This window comes from Balaenoptera ricei, chromosome 1, assembly GCF_028023285.1.
Source record: "Balaenoptera ricei isolate mBalRic1 chromosome 1, mBalRic1.hap2, whole genome shotgun sequence".
Classification (NCBI taxonomy): Eukaryota; Metazoa; Chordata; class Mammalia; order Artiodactyla; family Balaenopteridae; genus Balaenoptera; species Balaenoptera ricei.
This window is the reverse complement of record NC_082639.1, coordinates 156,496,767-156,521,142: the sequence shown is the minus strand read 5'-3', so window position 1 is coordinate 156,521,142 and position 24,376 is coordinate 156,496,767. Positions and strand designations below refer to the sequence as shown.

At 48.6% G+C, this 24,376-nt stretch overlaps 1 protein-coding gene across 2 annotated transcripts in view; it reads right to left on the bottom strand.

Annotated features, from left to right (window-relative positions):
* PLXNA2 (plexin A2) overlaps nt 1-24,376 on the bottom strand; it is a 213,164-nt gene that overhangs the window by 104,930 nt on the left and 83,858 nt on the right. For both annotated transcript variants that reach the window (XM_059939005.1, XM_059939016.1), the window contains one exon: nt 12,428-12,562. In XM_059939005.1, the coding sequence (XP_059794988.1) occupies nt 12,428-12,562 (135 nt within the window). The remainder of the gene's footprint in view (nt 1-12,427; nt 12,563-24,376) is intronic.

Sequence of the window (24,376 nt, the reverse complement as noted above, 5' to 3'; positions counted from 1 at the left end):
TATTATCCTACAAGGCCTCCTTTCCATACACCCTTTTTCTCTCTTTTCTTGTCTCCGTTCTTCCCCTTCCTCTCTTCCAAGCCTTCAGCAAGTGTTTACTGAGTACCTAGCAAGGGCCAAACACTGTAATATCTCTTCGGGAGACAGAAGCAGCCCAGACAGGCAAGGTCTCTGCCATCGAGGAATGTTGTTGGAATGGGCTCTGCCCAGCGCTGGCCATCTGTTTTCTTGACTGTGCTGCTCAGCTCCACAGCCTGTCCAGGGGGCCTGCTGGTGGAGGAGGGACACCGAGAGCTGGGCGCAGGCTTGTTTCCTCCCAAGTTCTGTGGTGCAGCAGCAGGGCTGGGGGAGCTTTTGGTGCCTTCTCTTTGGGCTGAGTCTCCTTTTATCTTGGTGGTGGTAGGTGGGCTGAATCCACCTGAAGGCTGCTCGCCTGTGTGCTGTGGATATTCTGTGAGGACTGATGCTCCTAACCCTTGCCTTCAGCCCCAGCAATATCAAATTTGGGGGAACAGTCCCTGAAAAGACTGAACTCTTTCATGCCTCCATGCTTTTCCTTTGCTTTTTTTTTAAAATTGAAATCTAGTTGACTTACAATGTTGTGTTAGTTTCAGGTACACAGCAAAGTGATTCAGTTATATATATATATATATATATATATATATATATATATATATATATATATATATATATATATGTATATTCTTTTTCAGATTCTTTTGCTATTTATCCCTCAGTGAGCCCCTCTCCTTTCATAATACACCTAGAGCATCACCCCCTCCAGGAAGTCTTCCTTGACTCCCAGGCTCTGTTGGGTAGCCCTGAGAGGTAACCCTCTCACACATTCCCAGCTCTCTGCATACTGTATTGTAAATCTGTCGTCCTGTATACGTGTATGTGTCCTGTATCTACATATGTGATATTATGAGGGTGAGCTCTGCGTGCACAATAGGACCTCAAAGGTTGTTGATGAATTACTTGGTGGCTGAGTGGCTAACTAAGACATCGCTCTTGGCTGTGTCCATTTTTCTTTTTCCAGTCTTCCTTCCGCCTGACTCTCATCTCTGACCATCTCCCCCTTCTCATCATTAAACATTACTTGAGGGATGGAGACTGAACCCAGACTGTTTGCTAAGCCACCAACCGCTGATGACACAGCCAGTTCTCCCTGCACCTGGTACAAATTTCAAACCCCAACCTGCTGGCGGAGGTGGGGAGGGGGGGATAACCAGGAGCGGGAGTGAGGAAGGTTACTCCAGGCAGAGTGGCGGAGGCTCGAGGAATTTAACTGTGCGGCATGCACACTGTGAAGTAAGACTGTGGCTGAGACACTGGGTTCCTGAGCTGGGCAGGCTACGGCAAGATCAAAGGGCCAGCTAGAAAAATGCAAAACATTTTCTGAAAACAGCAAGCCCCGAGGAGAAGGAGCACAGACCGGCTTCTCCCGCAGCGAGCACAGCCCTGCCCTGTTGCACGGAAGAGCCGTGTTAGTGTAGTTACCCTTCCACACCCCAGAACACAGAGCAATGCTTATTCTCACTCACTTATACCCATGCACCCCTGTCTCACAAGCACACACAGCCCCATATCCAGGTCAGCCTCCCAGGGCTGGGCACTTAGACGCTGCTTGAACCGTATTCAGGGCCACAAAGAATGCACCAAATGTCACGGCCGCAGGGGACATTCAAATACATTTTATCAATGGAGAAACTGAGGCTCCAGTTGGCCTTAACTCAGATGCAGTCGTGAGACCCTTCGATGATTAACAGAAGGCAGGATCCGAACTTACCACTCCCCCGTCACTCTCCTATCATCCCTCTGACATCCCGCCACCCCCTTCACCCCCTCCGACTCCCTGGCAGCTCAAAGTTGGATTCTAAATTTTGTCCCTTGGACCAGCTCCAGAGAGAAAACATGTCTGACAGGCAGCATGTGTGAGCGGCTGGTCAGAAGTCACGGGCAGTGAGGAAACCCTCTCTCCAATATTTCTGTAAACCAGTATGGGGGTCATTTCTGGCTGAGGAGCTCAGAGACTTTTCTCTGCAGAAATCCACTAGTGATCAGCTTCCCATGTCATGGGAACTCGGTGTTCAAGGAACCGCTCTGGAGAAAAGGCGCTCTCGCATGGGCACCAGGAGCCCCGCCCTTGCAGGAAGGAGCCTCAAGTTACCTAACGCCCAGCACCCACCTCTCTCCTCTCTCTGGGGGAGACCCTGTAGTATGGGCCGTGAACCTTAGAACCTTAAATCGTGCTTCTTTCCAAGGGTTCGCTGACTCCCCTCTCCTCCCTCCCCCTTCCCTAACAGCCGGTGCATCTCTTGGCACCTCCAAAGCTGCATCTTCACATCACAGCAACTGTCCTAGTCATCAGTGGATGGAAATAACTTTTCACGACGGCTCCTCTGATGTTGCCATCTTTTGTGTTGATCAAAACAACAAAACGAATCAGACTCTCGGCGTCTGACTGAAGCCTAATTGGAAATACAAAGTGGCACTAAATGTTACGGTCTAAATAAAACACATTCAATTACAGAAACTCAACTTGGGGAGCGTGAGGGAGAGCTCTGGTAAGGAGCTAAAAAGCAGGCTGCGGGATTCTGGGGCATCACTATGGGGCCCCCGCATTGGCTGGATGAGACTCAAGATGGCAACACAGAAGGCCTTCTAGAGCCCAAGAACCTCTGGGTAGGGCCAGCGAGGGAGCCTATACCTGTTTGCCTGGTTCACACTTGAAGTTGCACTTAAGAGGCTGAATCGGCTTCGTGCAATGCCTCTCACGTGTCCTGCACCTGCCCCCCTTGCAAAGGCGTTCCTCTGCCAGACAGGCCGAGCTGCGGACGGTGGTAGAGAGTGCAGGGAAGTCCTGACATCACCCACTGGGCGCCTTGAACGGGCCTCCTTGGTTGGGGGGCGTGGGGATGGCAGGCGGGGCAGGAGCTTTGCAAGCACAGGGACCTGCACCTCTGCTCTGGCTCTGCCTCCTAGGCTGTGACCAGCCTTGCTCTGGTCGCTAAACCTTGCCACCCTTGACTTCCTCTCGTGTCACACAAGGGTGATAATACCTGTCTTTCAAGGTTGCCATAAGGAGCTGAGATCATGCTTGCGAGGGGCCTGACCTGCGGCACAGGACAAACCGCAGCTTCCTGGGGCGGGTGCCCTCTCGGCCTCCACTCTGACCATCAGAGACATGTCCTGTGACTGGACATGTCAGGCCCGGGGCAGGGCTCACTTGCCTTTATTGATTTGCTAAACAAAACAGTGCACTGCTCCAGTGTGCTTGAGGGTGTGAAGTGAGATGTGAGTCTGAACTGGTCTGGAGCCTTGAGAGCTGCAGGTGGAGAGGGGAGCAGGAGGGGCGGGCCTTCTGCACTCACGCGGCAGCCAGGGGGCGCCGTCTCAGGAAGGCGTGTAACAAGGCTTGGGCTTCAGAAGTTGGGGGGAATCCTAGCCCTGCTGCTGGCCAGCCTGGTGGCCCCGGGCAAATTACTTAGCCAGATTGAATTTCAGTTTTATTATCTGTAAAAAGGAAAGGCAAGGACAATACTACTTATCCCAGGAGATTGTTGTATTAGCTGAGGTCATGTTTGCAAACTAAAAGAAGAAAAAAACACGACCTAAATGTTAGTTAGATTTCAACACATCTTACATTAGGTAGAGCTGAGAGGCAAGGCAGGGTGGTTAAGTTTCTCTTCTAGGTGTGGCTATACGTGGAGCATGATTTGCAGGGCTTGGCCTGGAGATTATGCATGGGGGCACAACCATAAAAATATAATTACTACTACTAACATTTATTAAGCAGGTAATATGTGCCAGGTAACTTTTCAGAGTGCTTTTTACCGTATTAATTCATTTAATTTAATCCTCAAGCAGATGTCATAATTATTCCCATTTTATAGGTGAGGAAAGTGAAGCACAGAGAGGTGAAGCAACTTGCCTAAGGTCACACAGCAGTAAGTGGTGGAAACAGGACTTGAACCTAGGCAGGCTGGCAGGCAGGCTCTAGAGCCCATGCTCGTCATGGTGGCCAGGAAACTGCCCATCATCAACCACTATCTTCTTCTTCACACTCTGGCTTGGTAGATACTCCCATCTCAAGGTCTCAAGAGTTACTCCCCCCTCAGGTCTCCTGTCCTCATCTATAAAAGGAAGGACTGCCTTTCACTAGACAGTCTCTGAAGCTCTACCAGCTCTGGATTGATGTGTCAGAGAGAGGGTGCATTCTCTGAGTGACCCCAAGTATGGAGGGACAAGGACAGGGCTCTTCATGATTAGTATGAGTTACTTCTGTCACGGAGCACATTGTATATCTCTGCTATAGCACTGCTCACTCTATATTGTAATTTATCTATACATCGTTCTTCCCCACCGGAATGTGGCCTCCCTGAGGGCAGGGATTATATTTTATTTATCTCTCTATAAAAGCACATTTAACAGTGCTGTTGTTGCATTGTAAAGATCAGAAAGAAATCAAGACAGTACCTATCTTCAGGGCAACCCTATTTATAAGATCTTTTGCTGGAATATTACTTAGAAAGACTGCCCTGTCTATATCTGCATATGCAAATAACCTGTCAGTGGACAGCTCTATGCATTATACATGGTAGACACTTGATGGTCTGTTGAATAAATGAGTCTGTGTATGCAAATGAGATGCAAATCTTTCCCTATTTTAATTTGACCCTTGGGAACATCTTCAGGGACTCCCTTGGGCTCAGGTTGTTCTAATGTTTTTTAATTGAAAAATCTTTTAACACAACCAGTTTTGTATCTTGCCTGTGCTGAGTGAAGCTCTTGTCAAGTTGGGAGAAGAATGCTGGGCTGGGCTAGGTTAATTAGGATTAATTCTGGCTCTTCTGGTAATTCAGAACATGATCTAGGAAGTGACTCCCCTCTCTGGGCATCATTTTCCTCATCTTTAAAATAAGTGGGGTTTCCTTCCAGTACTGAGGTATAGTGATTTCCCATCTTTTGGTCCTAGGCATGTCATTCTGGGCAATCAGAGTGTCAGCATTCAGCGATCCTACCTAGAAAGAGAAATCGCATCCCTTGCCAAGGATTAGAGAAAGAGTCTCCAGCCCGCCTGCCCATGTAGAGAAATGAGTTTTTTAGGCACCAGTTCTCCCAGCCTGGGCATTGTGTTCAATCATTTCTTTCCAAACCAAAGGATTTTAAAATAAGAGGCTGGAGTTTTCTCTCTTAAATACAACAAGCCAAGCGTCTGATTAATAGGGTGGGTTTGCATTTCCTTTCCCTCATATGAAAATATTTATAAAAAATGCTCCAATGAGAATATTAATAGCCAGGGAATCAGCTCCGTGTCAGCTTCTTTGTTCCCTGATATTTGAAATGGGGGGAAAGAAAGAGGGAAAAAATCAAATCCAGGCTTGGGGTGGGGGTCACCAGTCCCTGAACCCCCTCCTCCATGAGGCAGGACTCCCCTCCTCCTTTGGGAAAGACACTGAGATGCGCACTCAGCTCCTGGGCCACACTGAGGTCCTTAACCAGAAACACATGTGCATCAAAGCCTTGGATTGAAAGTGACACATTTGAAAACAAAAGTACAGCAGAAATTCGCTTATCCTCACTTTCCTAATCCGCAAACTCTGTAATTCTCCCCAAAGTCCCTCAGGCTCTGCTCCAGCCCCTGCCTCCTCAAATTCTCTCCCCCCTGTGGCTCAGCCCAGGCCTCCCAGCTCAGGCAGAAGGGAGAGCTCCTGTTACTGAGACTTCGACCGCCTTGTAAAAATACACCTTGGCACGCTCTGCCTGCACCCTGGGAAGCCTTATCGCCAGGACTAAACAAATGTGCACAATCAAAATAATAGTCTGAGATGTCAAAATAAATGAGCAGGGGACATCTGGAAGTATGCCTCCCCAGAGTTTTTTCTTCCCCTTCCCCTTCCCCAAGTCTTTAGATGCCTAGGGGCTTGGCAGTTCAGTGGCTTTGGTCACAGGTGAGAGACTTACTGCCCTTACGTCACAATAGGCCCTTTGAAAATGCTTCTTATTTTTGGCCCTAGGTCCAGGTTTATAGTTGACAGGCCCTCCCCCAAACCAAGGACACCAAAATTCGTTCTCTAGTGAAGCTGGCTGGACACTGCTAGGGTGGCATGCTAGAGGCATCTGGTCTGTGTCCTTCCAGCCCTCTCCCCACCCCACGCAGGGTCTTAAACTAGTGCAAGGAGCTGGGGGGCAGGGGTGTCTCTCCTGCACTTGAGACCTTCAGAGAAGGATAGTTTCATAAGCTTTCCAAATAATTCTGATTGCTAATAACTCCAGGCCAAAGTTCTTCTTGCCTCAACTCTCTGAAATTACTTAAGATGGGGGTGATTAAAAAGTTACTTTCCTGTCATCCGTGGGGGTAAAGTCCCATTGCCCTGCATGAGACGGCGGATCATCCAGCAGGACCATCTTCTGAGTGGACTGATGCAACATTGCACAGGAAGACTGCCCGGGACAGCCCTTAAAATCACATGCCATCGTCTGGGCAATTTCCAGGCAGTGTGTCCCTGTTCCTGATGGATTCCCTCAAAGGCTTCCCAGAAGCACTTTCAGAGCCACCTTTGATGTGGGTCTCATTTAGGACTTAACACAACCTTCAGTCCATCAACAGCAAGCTTTAAAGCTACTACTGGCACTTCCCTGTGAGTTCAGGGAAATCAAACCAGTTCTGGTGACTGTGGTCTTAGGTGTTGGGTGTTGTGCAAGGCTGAAACGGCAGCTAGCCTGCTCCATGCCCTATGGGCCTCATACTTCCCATCTGGGGTCAGGATGGGTGAGCTTTGAAGTCCTTACCAGCTCTGATGCTCTATGGTTCATAACCTGGGAGACAGGAAACCATGTATTTACCTTCCCTGTGCCTTGTTTCTCGAAGCATGGTCATGGGCCACACCCATCAGAATCACCTGGGGTGATGGGCGGTAGAGAGGTGAAGAGTCAGGTAGAAGACAGAAGGAATATGACTTCTAAGGCTAAGTCGTAAAAAAAAGGCAATAACATTTGTACCTTATTTGTGGGAATACTCACTCCTGGAGCCCTGAGCGGCCATGTCTGCCATGAGCTGCCATGCTCAGGATGTCTGACCATCTTGAGGCCACCATGCTGTGAGGAAGCCCAAGACACAGGGAGAGGCCTTGTCTAAGGTACCCTGGCCGACAGTCCCAGCTGATCTCAGCCTTCTAGTTCCCAGCCGCCAGACATGTGAGAGGACGTGCTTCCAGATCATTCTAGCCCTAATCATTCCAGTCACCTCAGCCCATTCATGTCATCCCAGCAGAGGTTCCAATCCCAACGTTGCAGAGAAGAGAAAAGCCCTCTTCGGTGCACCCTGTCTGAACTCCTGACTTTTACATAGTTCGTGAGCATGTGAAAGTGGTTGTTTTATGCCCCTCAATTTTGAAGTGGTTTGTTACATAGCAATAAATGACCAGAATGTGTGCCGATAACTGACATACATATGGGCATTCAGAAGTGGGGTCTGAGCGTCCACAACTTGGAGAATGGCAGCCCCATCTACTGCAATGAGCTTGAGGCTTGCTTACCTACTTGGTGAGGCCAGACATGGAAAGCCCCAGGGATAGCCCCTTTCTGGCCCAGTGTCCACACATGCAGCCAGACAGGGGCCTGGAGGCTCGGGGGATGACCAGGGCTCAGGGTCCCCCTCCCTTCTCTCCACAGATGCCTGGAATACTGGCCTCCTGGGCCTCACACATGAGTCCAGGGCTGCCTTCGCCTGTATCAAGGGGACCAGGATTGTTTAGTCTGCTGGGCACATTCCTGGATTTTAAAAATAAATAGCAGATTATGAGCGACTCAGCCGGATGCTGTCATTAGGCCAGGCCAGAGGCTTCTGAGGTGTCCCTTGGGAGGGAGCAGCAGGAACGTCAGGTTGGAGGTGTTTGCCTGAGACTGGGATCTTTGTCTCAGCCGTGATTTATGGTGGAGATGCTTCTAGCCCTCTCTGGGGTCTCAGAAGTTCTAATAATACTACGAATGACAATACGATAATGACAATAATCATTACCACTTATTGAAAGCACTGCCTGTGTGTCAGACACAGTGCTAGGTAATTTATATATAGTCTCTCGATCCTCACAACAGTCACCATTATTAGGCCCACTATACAGATGAAGAAACCGAGGTGTAGAGAGGTGAAATAACATTCTCAAGGCCATATGCCTAATAAGTGGTGACAGATTGTGTGCAAGGCGGTCTGACTCCCATGCTCCCACTCTTAACCACTATGCTACCTTGCCTCTCCAGGCCTCGAAATAGACAGCAGCAACCCATGTCCTCACCCACCCTAAACACACACACACGCACACACGCATCGCCAGCCTTTCTGCTGTTCCCAAGACCCTTTCCAGCCTACATGGAGCCATTCTCCACTGTGACTCCCTTTTTCCATTTCACCCTTCGCTAGATCATTTTATGCCTCTATTCCCTCTGCTAATTCAAACTAATTAAAGTATAAAATAGAATAATTGCTTCCATCCGCATACATTTTTCCCATCTACCCTGAGTACAGAGTTAGATTCCCTTTCTCAGAGTGGCCAGGCTGACAAGTTGGGTGGAACCTGGGGCTATCAAGTTTCTTTTCATCTTGTGACTTGCTTTTTCACTTGGCTCGTTGCCTGATTTTCCCTGGTCCCACCGTCTGACTTCCATTAGACACTGAGGATATGGTAGCGACTTGAATTCCCTCCCATAACATCTGCCGGTCGATTCGCTGTTGAGGAAGCTGGGGTGGACTTTCTAGGGAAGAGGCAGGCATCCTATCCGTGGAGCACCTGGGCAATTAGTAGGATCGGGGAATTGGTTCCCAATTGTTCCCCTGGGACTGGCCGGCGTTGGATCTATTAACAGTACATTAACATCGACTTGTAAGGCAGTGGCACTAACGACCCAACACTTCTTACTAGTCTTATTTCTTAATTACATTTAATTAACTAAGAGAAAGAGAGAGAGAAAGAGAGAGAGTGCACATGAGCCTATATTGGATTGTTCTAGCTCTATGGGGAGATGAAAACCTGTCTAAGCAAAACTGGAGGCCAGAGACTTGCTTCTACTCTCTTGTGGCATCAAGGATACAACAGGTGCCATGATTTGGGGGAGGGGGAGGGGAACAGGGAGACAAGAGCTGGGGACATGGTGAAGGCAGGGGTGAGAGAAGGCTGCCCAGAGATTTACTGGAAAGTGAGGCGGTGGGAAACCCCATTCCCACGATGTCTTATAAGGTCTTAGGTCTTTTAGGGAACTCCAAATTGTTAAATGACTGCCTCAAAACAGGAATCTGCTTATCCATAGCCGCCAGCGTTTCTACCCTCACTGCAGTGTTTACCCTTGGGGAAGGAGTTCATATGGGCACGCATGGACTCATAAAACTCGTTCAGAAACTTCTTTTGGTCTAACCTCAAGGCTGTTTCCTGCACTTTTGGGGTTGTCTTCTGGAGACGGAGAAGAGTCCTGATCCCAAGACCTTAGACAGGTCTCCTTAAGGTCTGAAAGAGCCTCTAGAGAGTTCGATTTATTATCTCCACCCTTCAAGCTGAGGAAACTGAGTCCCTGAGAAGTTCAGGGTCTAGGTCAGCCAGCTGGTTAGAGGTAGGCCAGGACTAGAATATAGGCCTCCTGGTTCGGCCTGAGGCCTGCTGGGTGTGCCGACAATTAGCTTCCTCCTAGTCACCACCCACGGTCACCACCCTCCTGAGTAATGGGATCGCAAAGGCTGAGAGCTGGGACAGGCCGTGAGGAATCTGAACGATGAGTATTCGTGGTGTGTGAGGTGGCGTGAAAGGAATTGCCCTCTTGCTGTCTCAGCCAAGCCTCACATCGACCCCTGGGAGACATACTGAGGTGACGTGACTTGTCTAAGGCCACCTGGTTATAAAATGTTGAGAGCTTCGGACCTCAGTTAGAGCAAAAGCTGAACTAGAACCCACGTCATTTGACTTTATTTCCATTGACTGTTCTCTTGCCACACATTCGACGGTTTCCTTTAAGAGGTCCGAGCTGTCTGTGAACACCCGGTACTCTTGGCTGCTCGGCCTCAGACAGATGGCCCTCCTGAGGTGTTCTTGGCCCTCATCCCTGGACCCAGCCCCTGGTGAAATCACCAGGCTACCTACTGCCACATGGCCTGCGGCTCTCCAAGTAACAGGCCGCTGAGCTCCACCACCAGTCCGCCTCTGACTCTGCCCGCTGATCACGGCTCCACCGGGCATAGGGATCTCCCTTGACTAATATCTCACCTGATTCAAGAGAGCCCCATGGCATTAAACCCAAATTCTTCCTATATCTGCTCAGCATGACTGGCTACTACTGAGCCCTTCTGTTTGGTGCCAACTGACAGGAACCAAGCAGCAGATGCAGAAGATGAGACCAAAGGAGGGATTATTTAGAAATAAGCTATGCAGACACTTGGTTTAGCCAGAGCTGATGCTCTCAGAGACCACATCCGATATGGTTTCAAGAGGTCATTGTATTCCCTGAAGGCCACTTATCAGCCTCCAGCCCTCCTCTTTGGCCACGTTTTGAATTCAATTTCAGAAAGCATCTCACTTGACTAAAAGATATGCAGCCCAAATATGTGCCTTGGCATCTTCTCAGTTCCACTGAGGTCTCACTGGTCACTTCTATTTGCTGTTTCTGCTTTTCTACTTCATGGGGTTCAGAGAACCCAAGAAAGAATTTTTATCCAGAGTTACCAGCCTGGTCCTCGGCCATACATAACATCTTTTGAAAATATCATGTTAACATAGGTCTATTTGATCCCAGTGACCATCCTTTTATGCACCGGTCTAGGGAGCTATCTCCCACCCACCCTTCTATCTGTAGGTATTTCTGCAGAAGCATCTGGAATGGTGTTCACCAAATGTTAGTTAACATGGTGTTACATTTGGGGGTGTGGGGTTTGGGAACTTGTTATTTCCTTTTCTGTATGTATTGTTTGAATTTGTATGGTGCCCACCTATCAGTTTTGTTTAAGAAATAACCTTTTGTCTTATAAACAAAGAAAAATAGGAAGGAAAGGCAGAGCATTTATAGCCTCCAATCTGATGATAAAGATTTCCTTGTTAGACTGTAAGCAACTTAAGGGTAGTGACCAAGTCCCATTCATTTTGATGTTTTTCCAGTACATTGTTCCCCATAAATACATGCCCAGTAATTTCTTTTTTAGGGTTACAAGTTTGCATCTAGACTTGTTTATGCCTCAACCATGGGGGCTACATGAAAGAAGGTAAAAAGACAGGTGGGTTCAAGAGGATCTGGATGTAATTTGCATACAATTAGCATATGGTTTGTGTCATCTCTTCTCAGGAAGTAATTTTCAAGTTAAAGTTGCATCCCTTCTACCCTTATGCCATCATGTGCCCATTCACCTCTTCCTCCTTCCACTCATCCCTTGTCCCCGATTCAGAATTCACACATACAAAAAGGGAGGAGGGAAAGAGAACTCTGGGCAGGCTGTGCTTGATGACAGACACCTGGAATCTTTGCAGAGTATTTTGAGAATGACACCTGAGTGGGGAGGTACCCTGAGAAAGCTCACTGGTCCTCCAGCGCCGCGTCCTTGTCTAGCCTCTAAGTCAGTGTCCTCAGCACCAAAACAGATTCACAGTCCTTTCCCTTTTTTTTGGCCTTTATCTTACTTACCATGTTCAGGTCAATGTCAAGATCACCAGTCCTGCTGACTAACTGTTGACCCGCTGACTGAATGAATGGAAGGAGCCAGCCTTTCCTAAGGTCTAAGCTTTGCTTTCTGTACCTCCACTGATTTGGGGACTCCCCTGTCCTTCTCTTGTCCTTCACCATGGCTCTCCCTGCATTTGCCTTCTCTCTGCTCCCACATATTCAGATCAAATATAACCCGAGGGAATCACATTTCATCCAAGAGGGTGGGGAACCCACTCAGGTGTTACCCAGAAAAGGACAGAATTCTATTTCTCAGGCCTCCCCAGCTCTGCAGGCAGAGCTGCAGCTTCCCAGAGCTGGCCAGCTTCTACCCTGCATCAGTCTAAGACTCAGCCCAAGATTTTTATCTCCTTCTGGGCCCTATCTTGGGTCTATCTCTCCCAGCCTGGAGGCCTGGATTATTTACACCTCTTTGGCTCCCTTGAGCAGCAGACTCTGTGGGCCCGGGAGCAGTAAATCTACCTCCTAATCACACCAAGCTGCTTCGTGCAGTCTGGCCCGTTCTTGTGGGGCTGTTCATCACATGCTGAGACAGGGTCTGTGGCCTAAAGAGAGGCTCCAGGAAGTGGTTGGCCCCAACTGCTTCTCTCTGACTCCCTGCAAAAGCTTCCTAGGACCCCTGAGCAGCAGGTCCAGGGGTCTCTCTTGTTCGATGGAATAGCTTCTGAACAAAGGTCACTGGTTATCTGCTGCTCCTGGGCTCTGGAAAGGAGGGATGTGTGTCAGCACTTACTTGTCTCTCAGACATAATGTATAGGTAGCGCTGATCAATGGAGAAGGCCATGTCCCGGAGGATGGGGCTCCCATCTTTGAGCACGGAGACCATCTCATATTGGACCCCACCATGGGGGGGACCATCGGCTCGAATCTGCAAAAGAAAAAAGGTCATCCTCAGCATCTGTACTCAGTGGTCCCCTGTGGGTTTACCTGCAGGTAGCTTATAGAAGATAATCCCTACATCCTGCGCCCAAGTGCTACCCTGAAGCAGGCTAGGTTACAGGGAAGACAGAGGTGATTCTTAATTCAAACAGCCCAACTTCCACCAAGAAGAATCCTTTTCCAAGCAGTCTGAGTGTGCTGGTCTGGGACTTCTGATAGTGGGTTTATTTGTGTGCGCGTATATATTTTTAGGTGTGATCTGAATATCCCTATATGGTTATTCTTGTGTGTGTGTACATATATTTATAGCACTGCATGATGAGGGTGTGTGGGAGTGTGTGCTTGTGCACACTTACTTGTGTTTGGGGTAGGAGAATCAACATCTGCACAGAGTGCTTTTGCCTCGGGCAAGTAAGAGAGGATGATGGGACCAGCACACAAACCATCAGAGAGCTGGTCATCAAGAGATTCAAGATTTTAGGATCTCAGAAAGGTCTTTCTGACCCCAAACATATCCCCTGAATGTGTGCAAATCCACCAGGAGATTTTGGTGAGGCGGGAATCCCTGAGAACAAAAATCTGAGAATCAGTCTCAGAGCCCGTCCCAGGATAAGAAGTCAGAAAGGACTTGGAGGTCATTTAGTCTGGTGCTTCTCAGCCCTGGATATACATTAGAGTCATCTGGGGAGTTTTAAAAAAAAATATGGCTGGATCCATAAATCAGAACCTCTGTGCCTGGGACCCTGGCATCTTCGTTGGGTTTCAAAGCTTCCCAGGTGAATCTAGTGAGTGGCCAGGGTCTAAAAGCACTGATTGTAGCCCCGTGGTTTTCAAACCAGCATGCCCTGAGAACCACCTGGATGGATTGGGAAAATGCACCCCTGGGCCCACCCCAGGGTTTCTGATTCAGTGGGAATGAGGCCTGAGAATTTTCATTTCTAACAAATTCCCAGCTAATGTGGATGCTGCTAGTCTGGGGGTTTGAGAAGTGTTCCTCTAGACTAAGCTCTACACAGAATTTGGAATTTCAGCGGAGAGAGGTCCCTAAGGACCAGCACCTCATACAAAGAGGTGATGGCAGGGAGTCCATAGTTTGAATGTGCTCTCACCACTAGGTTTCCTGTTCCCAACACAGCAGCTGACTCTTGACCAATATTGCCAACCCCGGCTTGTTTCTTTGTCCTCCGTCCAACTAAACCCCCTCTAGCTCAAGCCCACTTTCCCCATGAAGCCTTCCCCAATCTCTCCACCACACTAATTGCTCCTCACCCTGATGGCTTTTTATCCACCAGACATTTTGTCCTGGGATTATAATCAATTGACTTGTTCATTGTATACGTACTAGCTAACGCGTATTGACTACCTACTTAAATTGTTCTCTAATTGCCTCGCATGTGCGTAAGTCCGCCAACATTTTGAAGGCAGGAAGGCTATCTATTTCTCTGAGGACTAGCCTCTGAGGACTAGAATGGAGCTGGGAACACAGCTGGTGATGGATAAAAGGGAATGCTTGAGAAATGCTCGTTGAAAGGACATGAACTATGAACCAACTGATAAAGTATCGTGGGCTCTTTAGTGCTAAATCAAAGTGAGATCAAAAGACAATTTTCAGTGGACAATTTTAAGATGAAGTCCTTCCCTCCTATTCCCTTTGATTTCTCTCTTGGACTTCTAACCATCTTCTTCCCTCTGCCCATTTCTCCCACCCCACCGAGAGCTCCTGAGAGCAAGGACCATGACTTATTCATTGCAAGGGCTAAGCTTGGTGCCTGATGCCACAATAAACACGCAAGGATGGATGAATGGATACATGTTCAGTTTTTATTGGCTGAGTAGAGAGGGTCAAGAGCATTATTTCTTGCAGAGTTGGGAGGGTAGGACCAGTGCTTCTATTCAAAGTTTTCTACCCTCCTGAGAATCTGTGTACTTGAGGGGCCTGAGCCAGGGTGTGGTCTGTGTCTGTAGAGTTGGGCTGGATTGGAGTGAGTGAGAAGCAGACCACGAGCCCATTGTGGGATTGGGCACAGTGGTTCTGGAGTTCCTAGTGGCAGAAACAGCACTTTCCTGCCTGAGGCGCTGGGCCTAGACCCCAGGGGTGGGAACACTGGAGCAGGGCCAAGAGTCAGAGGTACCAGGTTCTCCTTGTCTGCTTTGATGGGTGACCTGGGGAGCTCTGGGCTTAAAGATGAGGAGGTGACCTCAGTGGAACTGAAGAAACTCTGCTCTCAGCCATTCCTACCCCAGTAACTCCCCACTGTGGGTTGGACTCTCCTTCTCCCCTAAGCTCCTCTTTCGACCTTTTTTCTGCCTAGCTAGTGGCTTCCTGCTGTTCCAAGCTGTTGCCTTGGCAACTGTCACTAAAGCCTCTCCTTCCAGGGGAGGGGTCAGGGGGTCATTTAATTCATTCTCATAGGGCAGAGGAAGACTCTGGGGTCAGGAATGATAGTGTGGGGCTGAGGCTCCTGCCTTCCACCCTGGAGCAAATCTCATGATGGATTCAAGCAGAGGGAAGAACAAGGGTCTCAGTCTGGGAGAATGCCCCACAATTAAAATAGTTCCCTTAACCTTCAGAGCAGCATTCTCTCTCAGATGGACAAATCCAAAATTTCCATGAGATCCTTCTAGAAATATAGTAGCTTTTAATCACAAAAGTTCTCGGGCTATTGCAAGAGGTAGGGGGAGATGTGATAGTCATGACTTCTGGTTGGCTTAACCTCAATATTCCGTCTCCATAAAATGGGAGAGTTCAAGCTCTGCTTCCTCCTCCAAATGGGAAATGTCCCATTGCTTCTCACGACCCTCCTTGTGACAGCTGCTCCTCTCCAGGGATGTTTAAGTCTCCTCCGGGCACTGGCTCAGCCCCAGGAACTGAGGAACCAGCCTCCCACGCCAGGGCCAGCCCAGGATCTCCCCGCCTGGGGAGGCCAGTTAACCCTCTGCCAGGTGAAGCAGCCCCGTCCCCAAGAGCCTGGGCACACAAAGTCAGAAGGAGGAAAGCCATGTCTGGCCCTTTGTGGTCCCCAGGACTAGATGGTACCCATGGCCAGGTTGGAGCTGAATTGAACCAAAGACAATTTATCATCACATACTCTGCTGCATCACAGTTAGGACTAATCCCAGCCATTAACTTTTTTCTGAATAAGAGACCTAAACAGTTTTTTTGTTTGTTTTTTTTTCTGTCTACAATCCCAATCTTTCAATAAAGCAGTTGAAGGCAGAATCAAACCTACATAACTCTCAGACATCAGAGCTGAAACTAACCCAGAACAGAAAATGTTCTTGGTACTGAACCTGAACTAAGCTATCCTATTTCATTCAGTCTAAATCCCTGGAATGAAGAGCGGTAAGAGGTCTGTGCACCCCTACTTACTCCCTCATCCCATGCTATCTGCCTTGAGCTGGTGCAGCTCTCCAAGATACCAACAGGAGGACAGAGAAGATGGAGAAGGGGGCCAGGAGGCTGGGGGTCAAAGGGAATGAGGTGGGGGCAGGGCTGGCAGGCAGAAGGCAGGGGAGGCCAACTGGGTGGCAGAGGTCTTTCCCTTCCCTAATTCCCTTTGCTCCCTCCGGGCAACACACCACAGTGGGACTCAGGGTTCCTGGGTTTCTGCTCTGACTGTGTTCTTGTCTGGGCTTGATTTCTGCCTAATGGTACACTTTTAGGTCAGTTACCTCATCTCCCCAAGGCTCAGTTTTCCTCTCTGAATAACAGGAAGGAGCAATCTTCTCAGGGTCTGTCACAGGAGAATCACAGACTTATGAAAACTGCTGGAGCTGTAGGGCTTTGGAGCCCATCTCATCCAAGCGCTTCCATTCATGGACATAGCTAGTCAGGGGTGGACCTGGGGCTCCCACCAGCTCCAGCCGGTGTGGTCCAGAGGAAAGCACATGGCTGATGAAGAGAACGCCCTGTGACTGAGGAGGGACAAAGGTGGGCCCTACTGTAATTCAAGTACACGAGTCCCCATCTTTCTCTGTCTTGGATGGGAAGTTTTGAGGTTCAATGTTGTCCTCCATCCTTGCCAGACACAGGGTGGTGGTGGAGACTGTGACAGAGTCCCAAACAAAAGCGGGATTTTAAAATGCAACAGATTGAGTCTATTCTGTGGTGTCCCACAGAGTGAGTTCTCTTCAGCTTCTGAGCTTGTGTCTCCAGGGCCAGGTTTCAATGACCACAAGGACAACAATACACTGAAATAGGCCATGAATCCAATCCAAGAGAAGGGCACTATGAGACCAAGTTGCACAGGCCCCAGCCAGGCATCCAACCAGGCAGAGGAGGAGCATGGAGAAGGGTCAGAGGAGGGGGGTGATGCAGACAGGGGAAAGCCAGTCACTTCAACCCATATTTCTACTTGGGCTCCTCCTCTCCTGGGAGGGCTTGACCTCAGCGGACATGCAGAGCTAGTGGTGTCAATTTGCTTGGACAAAGCTCAGAAGGTGGGATAAGAAGGGCAGTGTGCTACAATGGAGGGTGACAGTCTCTACGAAGATGAGCAAAAGACAAAATGTGCCTAAACCATTGTGCAAGGAGATATAGGCTAGCTCTAGTAAGAATTCCTGTCATGAGGAGCCCTGACTACAGAGTGGGTGACCACAGAAGACTGTACCTTCTTTCTCAGGAGGGTTCTGAACACGGGATGACTTTTTTGCTTCATGGTTAAAAGTGGCCCTGCCTGAAGGTAGTGAGGATGATCTTGGTGGATTTTCAAAGGGCCCTGTTGGCCTAAAGAATTTAATAGCTACCACTTCTATTGCTTTTACAATATGCTGGGTGCTGTCGAAAGTACTTAACAAAAATGAACTCATTTTAACCTGTACAAGAACCCATGAGGTAAACATTATTATTATTCCCATTGTACAGATGGGAAATTGGAGGCATGGAGAGTTACGTGACTTTCCCAAGATCACACAGCTAAAGGGTTGCAGTATTGGGTTTCCCACATAAAGCCTGATTCTCAGCCACTCTGTGACTCTCCTAAGAGATAATAATGTGCGAACACAGCCGTTCACTGCAGCCGAGAACAGAGTAGATGGGCAGATGAGAGTCCAAATACTCTCTTTAGTTCTTTCAGACCCCAAAGAAAGAGGAAGTGGCCAAAGTGGGACAAACACCTACTTCCTAGAGGCAACAATAAACTCAGAGCCTAATCTGGGGGGACCTGCTGGGAGGCTAAAAGGCAGTTTATCAGAGCTGGCTCTGGGGCAGGAGGATGTGAGGTGAAAACCAGGGGAGATTTACTGTCTGGTCCTCCTGGTGGGAGGGGCCTCTTTGAAATGAGAATGAAATAGTAATCCTATTAGTAGTAGCTTTCCCTTAAATCACAGCTAGGTCTGTACAGAAATTAATGACAGCCTCTTTATTTGACTATCCAATTTAAATCAGCATATCCAATTAACTAGCTTATCTGCAGGCCCCTCCAAACTCTTTTTCTTATGCATCAATTTCTTCCCTAGTTAGTCCTAAATTATGGAGCTTTTACTAGGGATCTGACACTCTAACATCACTTTATTATCATTATTATTATTACTAGTAGTAGTAGTAGTAGTAGTAGTAGTAGCAGCAGTAGTAGTATCTTTTTTTTTGCAAGAGCTGCTGCAGAGCAATAGAATTGGGAATCTTCTTGGGCTTCTCAGTAGGAAATAGATTGGTTTGAGAGACATCACCACACAGAGGGAGGCACTGGTTTGCGTCTGCAGGGCTGGGATCTAATCCCAGCTTTCTCATTAACTGGCTATGTGACTTCAGGCAAGTCACTTCACTTGTTTGTGTGATAGTTTCTGTAGCTGCGAATTTCGGTACTGTCCAATATTCATTGAATTTCGGTACTGTGCAATATTCATTCAGGACATGCCTCCCATTAGCCAGGCCTGTGCTAAGAGCCGGGGACACTTCGAGAAAGGATCCCCTTAGGAAGCCCCAGGAATGGGGAAACAGACAACCCAATCAGTCCTCACACACACTTGGGCCACCCCGTGTGAGAGGAGGTTTGCATGGGGATCCCAGGGAGGCCAGCATGGAGGGCAGGGCAGCACCTCACCTGGACTGAGGGGAGGGCTTCCTGGAGGAGGTGATACCTAAACTGAAAAGCAGGAGGGGAAGGAAATGTGAGTTCTTTGGAAACTTTAGAGTGTGATATAAATATAAAAGTGTTATTGTTATGTCCAAGCCCAGATTTCTTGGAAACTTGGTTTGTCAGACCTGAGTATTTGGAGAGGGTGAGTTTTTGATATGTAGTCATTGAGGGCTCAACAACAATTTCAGCAGTTCTCGTCACCATGTGTCCTAGAATTCCCTTTGGAGGAGGCCTTTATTATTTGATTTTATCTCTGGCTTCAGGATTCTGGGCTTATGAGTGTTTGTGTGTGTGTGTGTGTGTGTGTGTGTGTGTGTGTGTGTGTATGTATATGTGTGTGTGTGTGTACACTTCGAGACCTTTAAAGAGGGGAAAGGTGAAGAAGGCCTGGTGCTGCTCAGACTGAACTTGGGAATGAGCTAATGAGCAAGTGTATCTGCAGCTGTGCCTTGAGTGCTGCGAGGGCGAGGATTCATGCTGAAGTTTATTTTTGTAGAGTTTCATGACCCGAATTATTTATAGATTGAAGTCTTTGGTAAAGTCAGTCTCTGAGATTCTTCCTCCCTCTATCCTGCACACACTACACGTGCATGCATCCATAGACACACACACACACACACACACACACACACACACACAGAAGCAGCAGCAGTGACTTCCAGGGTGCCTCTGGCTCATGTCCCCTCTCAGCCCCTGAGCTGGGCAAACATTAACTATCCATGCAGAGTCACAGTCAAGTGGGCCGAAGCTCCCTGGAGGACAGCTGGGAGCCTGCCCCTAAATGCTTGGATGATTGGAGAGGAACACAGGAGCCTGGAAAACTTGGCCTGTGGGTTGCACGGAGCCAGGAGAGATGAGGAAGAGGGGAGCCAAGGACCCCTCCTGTCCATGAGAAGGAAGGAGGTCACCAAGGTGCGCTAAACTCTGAGAATTCTGGCCACCCTCACCTTTGTGTGCGTGTGCACACACACATCCTCCCACACACATGCAGATGCTTCCAGCACTGGTCCCCAGTGAGTTGTCGGCCAATCACAGGGGCTTTGACACTGGAGACTGACATTTCCATGTACAATTATTTCTATTTCTGTGCATGTCAGGAATCTGCCCTAGATATTAAGCTGGGGGTGGATGAGATAGCAGAGGAGGGCACGGGGCTAGAGGCTCCTGGATTTCAGAAGGCCAGCCCACGGTGGGCTTTCTCCTGGAAGGGAGGGAGGGGGTCCCTAGAGGAACCACCTGTCTCTGGACTTCTGCATCTTGGGACAGTCTGAGAATTCTGGCTTATGAGGCCCGGGGATGTGGTGAATATTTATTGAGCATGTACTCTGAGCAAGGTAAGTGTTCGGGGGTTAGGTTGGGGAGGTTGGCTGGAGTGGGATTCCCTTCTAAATCATGGTTTCTTTGCTTCTCATCAGCCAGGGGTAGATGACCAAGCAATCACCATCCAGCGGCCCACAGAACCCCGAGGAGCAGCCTCTCTTCACACCTTCTTGGGGTGAAGGACAAACTGCACTTTACAAGGGCACCAGCTGCTGTCCCAGGGGCCTCTCCCTTTACGACTCAGGGGAGAGTGACATCAAGTCCCAGAAGCACCAGAATCCAATCTCTTGGTTCTCGCTCTGTTAGGGAGGGCTTGGAGCTCCAAGGCCCAGGACAAGGGACTAGAGCTTATAGAGTTGAATGACATGGGGCAGATCTGGAGCACAGGGCTCTGACCCTAGATCAGCCCCACCTTTCAAGGCTGCTCCCAGTCAAGACTTGGGCAGGTCAGGAGGCTCCGGGAACAAGATGAAGCTGCCAGGGGCAGAGGAAACACTTGATTGTTCTGGGAAACAATAAGATAAACACAGCGAGGGATGGAAGAAGCATTAAGCAGCCTCAGATGAAATCAAATCACGCAGCGGCAAAGCAATAATTCACCAGGAGTGCACAGAGTTGGGGGGAGCACAGAAGGGTAGCAGGAGGAATTCATAAAGAATAATGAGTGTCTCCTGCTAAATCGGAATCTCTGTTTACCCAAAACTCTAGCAATGTTGGACTCTCGGAATCTCCATTCAAGGCATCACACCCAGTTTACCGGCCTGGGGATGCCCTGGCGGTATCGGGATAGAATCTAACCTCTTAGGCTTTTTGAACTGGGAATGATTTAGAAGCAACCTTTAGGGTCCATGTGGAGGCAACGCAGCCATCACCAAGCCCTGGAATAGGATGCAGTGAAGACGAGGCATATTGACATATGCCCAAGGTTAACTACTACCTTGGAAAATTTCCAGCGGGAACTGGTGGGGCAAAGGAAACTAGCACTTCCTGGAACTGGACATACAGAGGGCTTTGAATCACTTATCTCGCTTTATCAATTAGTTCAACATATTTATGGAAAATCTATAGAGCATGACAACCAGTGTGCAAAAAGTTGGAGATACAAACATGACTAATCTTGAAAACTCTGTGCAGTAGGCCTTCCCATCTCACAGAATAAGAAACGTAAAGTATCTAGAGCAGGATCACACAGGAAGGAGCCGAGCAGGGCTCAAAGCTGCAGCTGCCTGACTGCAAAGCCTGTACTCCTCTCTTTCACTCTGCCTCCCTCTGGGGCCTCGGTTTTCCCTAAGTCAAACAAGAGGACAATGCCTGCACGGGGACTAAAAATTACATCTATAAAGTGCTGGGTGTCCCTGGAGATAACTCCTGGGGAACAAAATGGATCATATAGCTGTCTCCTCCCGTGTGACAAAGAAGGCCACCTGCAGCTGGAAAAAGAGCAAAGGGCGGGGCGCCGGAGAGGGTTATTACCCTCTTTAATTAACTCATTCTTTTCAATGGCCTAAAATTGCGCCACACTTTATAATCTGGAACAGTAATCTCTTGCTTTCATTAACGCTGAGGATGGCATTTCGGGCTGGAAGGATGGGAAGGGAGGTCTAGGTTTGTGAGCACGGCTATCTGACACTGGGCTTGTGCCTGAATGCAGGAGACCCCCTGAGATGTTAAAAGGAAAAGTTATTTTAAAAAAAAAAACGCATGTGGCCTGTGTCTACCACGGTGCAGAAAATGCGTGGTAACTGAGAGAAGCACATCCATGTCACTGGATTTCTCTTTCCGTTGCTAACCGGCTAGGTCTGAGTCTTTATTGCCTCTTATCTGCGTTACTGCGATAACCTGAGAAATTTCCTTGCTTCCAGCATATTCCTGCTCTAATCTCTTCTAGCAAACACTGCCAGATTAATCTTCTTAAAACACTTATTTGATCCTGCCTTTTCTGTATGCAAAATCCTTAAATTTCAGGTGTTTGTAGTTTTCTCTCTCGCTATCTCAGTCTCTTATTTTTTTTTATGATGAACATACACTACTTTTGGAAGATGAAAAAAAAGGAAATCATTGCATGAATCCATGCACACACACAAAATACCTTTAATTGTCCCTATTGATAATTTAGAAAAATTCACATGCCTCAATTTGTCACACAGGGGTCTAGCTAACACGGCCTTCTCACCATTTTCCAATTATGTCCCCAGGTTCTTGGTCTTTACGCCTTTGCTTAAGGATTTATTTTACCTGCTAGATCCTAATCATCCTTCAAGACCCAACCCAAATGCCACCTCCTCCATGAAGCCTGTATTGATCCTTCCTTTGAACTCCGACAGTATCTAGTGTGACTCTTGGCACAGTTACTTGTGAACACGTGCAGTTATCTTTCCTAAGATTGTAAGTCCCTAGAAAACAGACACAATGTTTTGTGCAGCTCCATATGCCTCACTGTACTGGGTACTACTGTGAACAGAGCAGGACCTCAGTAACACAGGCTGATGGAATGGATGGATTCTTGTTGCTGAAACCAGGCAGGAGTGGAACAGAAGTCACAGCCCACATTTATTTAACCCCTATTATTGTTAGATACCATGCCAAGGGCTTTATACACTTCTTCTCATTTAATCCTCACAAGAACCCTATTATCCCATGTTATAGATGAGAACCTGAGGCACAGAGGGGTGAGGAAACTTCCTCAAGGTCACAGAGCTGGTAGGCAGGGAGTCAGAACTCAACTCTCTTGGGCCTCTGTTTTCCCATCTCTAGAAAAGAATGGGGAGAGGAGGGAATCTTGTTCCATGCATCCCCCTGCCCCCTGCAACCAAATCTTCTGGAACCTGGAGCACAAACACACTATATGCATTAGTGTCTGTTGAAATGATCTTTTTGGCTCTCGTTGGACTGGTAAGAGCTCTTAGGAGGAAAGTACTATAAACACTCAAGGTGCTGCTCTGAAAAGAACTCCAGGGCCACTAAGCTGGAGCTCTGCTGGCTCAAAGGCAGATGGAGAGCAAGAGTTAAGATCATGAAGATGGGGTCAGAGTTGGGGTCTGAGAAACAGGGTCAGAGAAGGGAAGGGAAGTGAGGCCAGAAAGCCTCGACCCCCTGAAATCTGGGGTGGCCAGTGCAGTGCAGGACAGCCCTGTAGGCTTTGGTGTGTCTGACTTCCTGGCAGAGCCCAAGGGCAGAACAGACAGCTGAGGGAGGGTCTAGCTCTTTAAAAGATTCTGTTTGAATAGCTGTCATCTTCACACCTTTCCCCATCTCCCCTCCCAGGAGAGAGACTCTAATAATGAGCTGCTTCATGACAACAGACCCCTAATTAATTCATTGCTATTCTTCTGGGGCCAGATCATCCTAATCAAGGTGTGATGGGGTGGGGCTGGTGAGCAAGGATTGTCTCATCTGCTCGATCTGCCATGGACTCTAGCTGCACGCCCTGGCGTTGCTGCTCAGAGACCCTTCCCGGTCACCAACTTCTCTTTGGCCGGACCCCTGCTTCTCCTCGATGCCTGCCCCCTCCTGTGTTGACGCCCCACAGCTGCTGGGCACAGTGCCAGCACGGAGCCCCTGCTGGTGCCTGGGTACAACAGTGCAGCAGGTGCCAGGAGCTCACTGGGGGCGGGTAGTGAAGGAGGGAAGCCTCGTACGGAGCAAACCTTGTACCGCCTTTTCTGTGAGCATTAGCAGAACATCCAGTGGGCTCAAGGCTCAGCAAAGTGCAGCCCTGCTCCTCTTTTCCGGTCCCTGCCCATCCTCCCGACCCCTGAGAGGATCCCACTACCAGGATGCTATGAACTCTTGGGCTCTGGGCAGCCACACACCATGGCACCCAAGGTGCGGCTGCACTTTCGCAGCTGATAGAATTTTTGTCTGAGGATGTGAACAGATGAGAGGTATCAAGATGGCAGGGAACTGTTCTAGGGACAATATGAATCAAAATAACTTAAAAAACACCCCCTGACCCACCCAAAGGCAGATCACACTTGGAGATGACGGAAATTAAAGGGCACGCAGGTCTCGTCTCTATGAAGAGGGCAGCCTCTACAGAGGTTTTTCGGTTTCCTTTCTAGATCTTTCAAGCCCCACACTTCCATCTTCCCTTCTGAGAGGTGCTGACTGTCCAGTCAGGGCTGATGTCTTAACTCACTGGGGGTGGAGGCCACACAGGGGCATTCAGCCAAGGGAGTTAATTCTCACTTTCTTCATCTGCAAAACTGGTAAAAAACAGTACAGCCTACACGACAAGGCTGTGGTGAGAACAGATTAGATAAGGAACGTGAAAGCACTTGGAATGCTGGAAAGGGCTGCACAGCGGTGAAGAATTTTTGGCTGGTTTGCTCTTGATCCATAGACTTGGGTGGGACCAGACTGAGGAGGAAAACTGGGCAGGGAGGGAATTCTTCAGAGGTCCACTG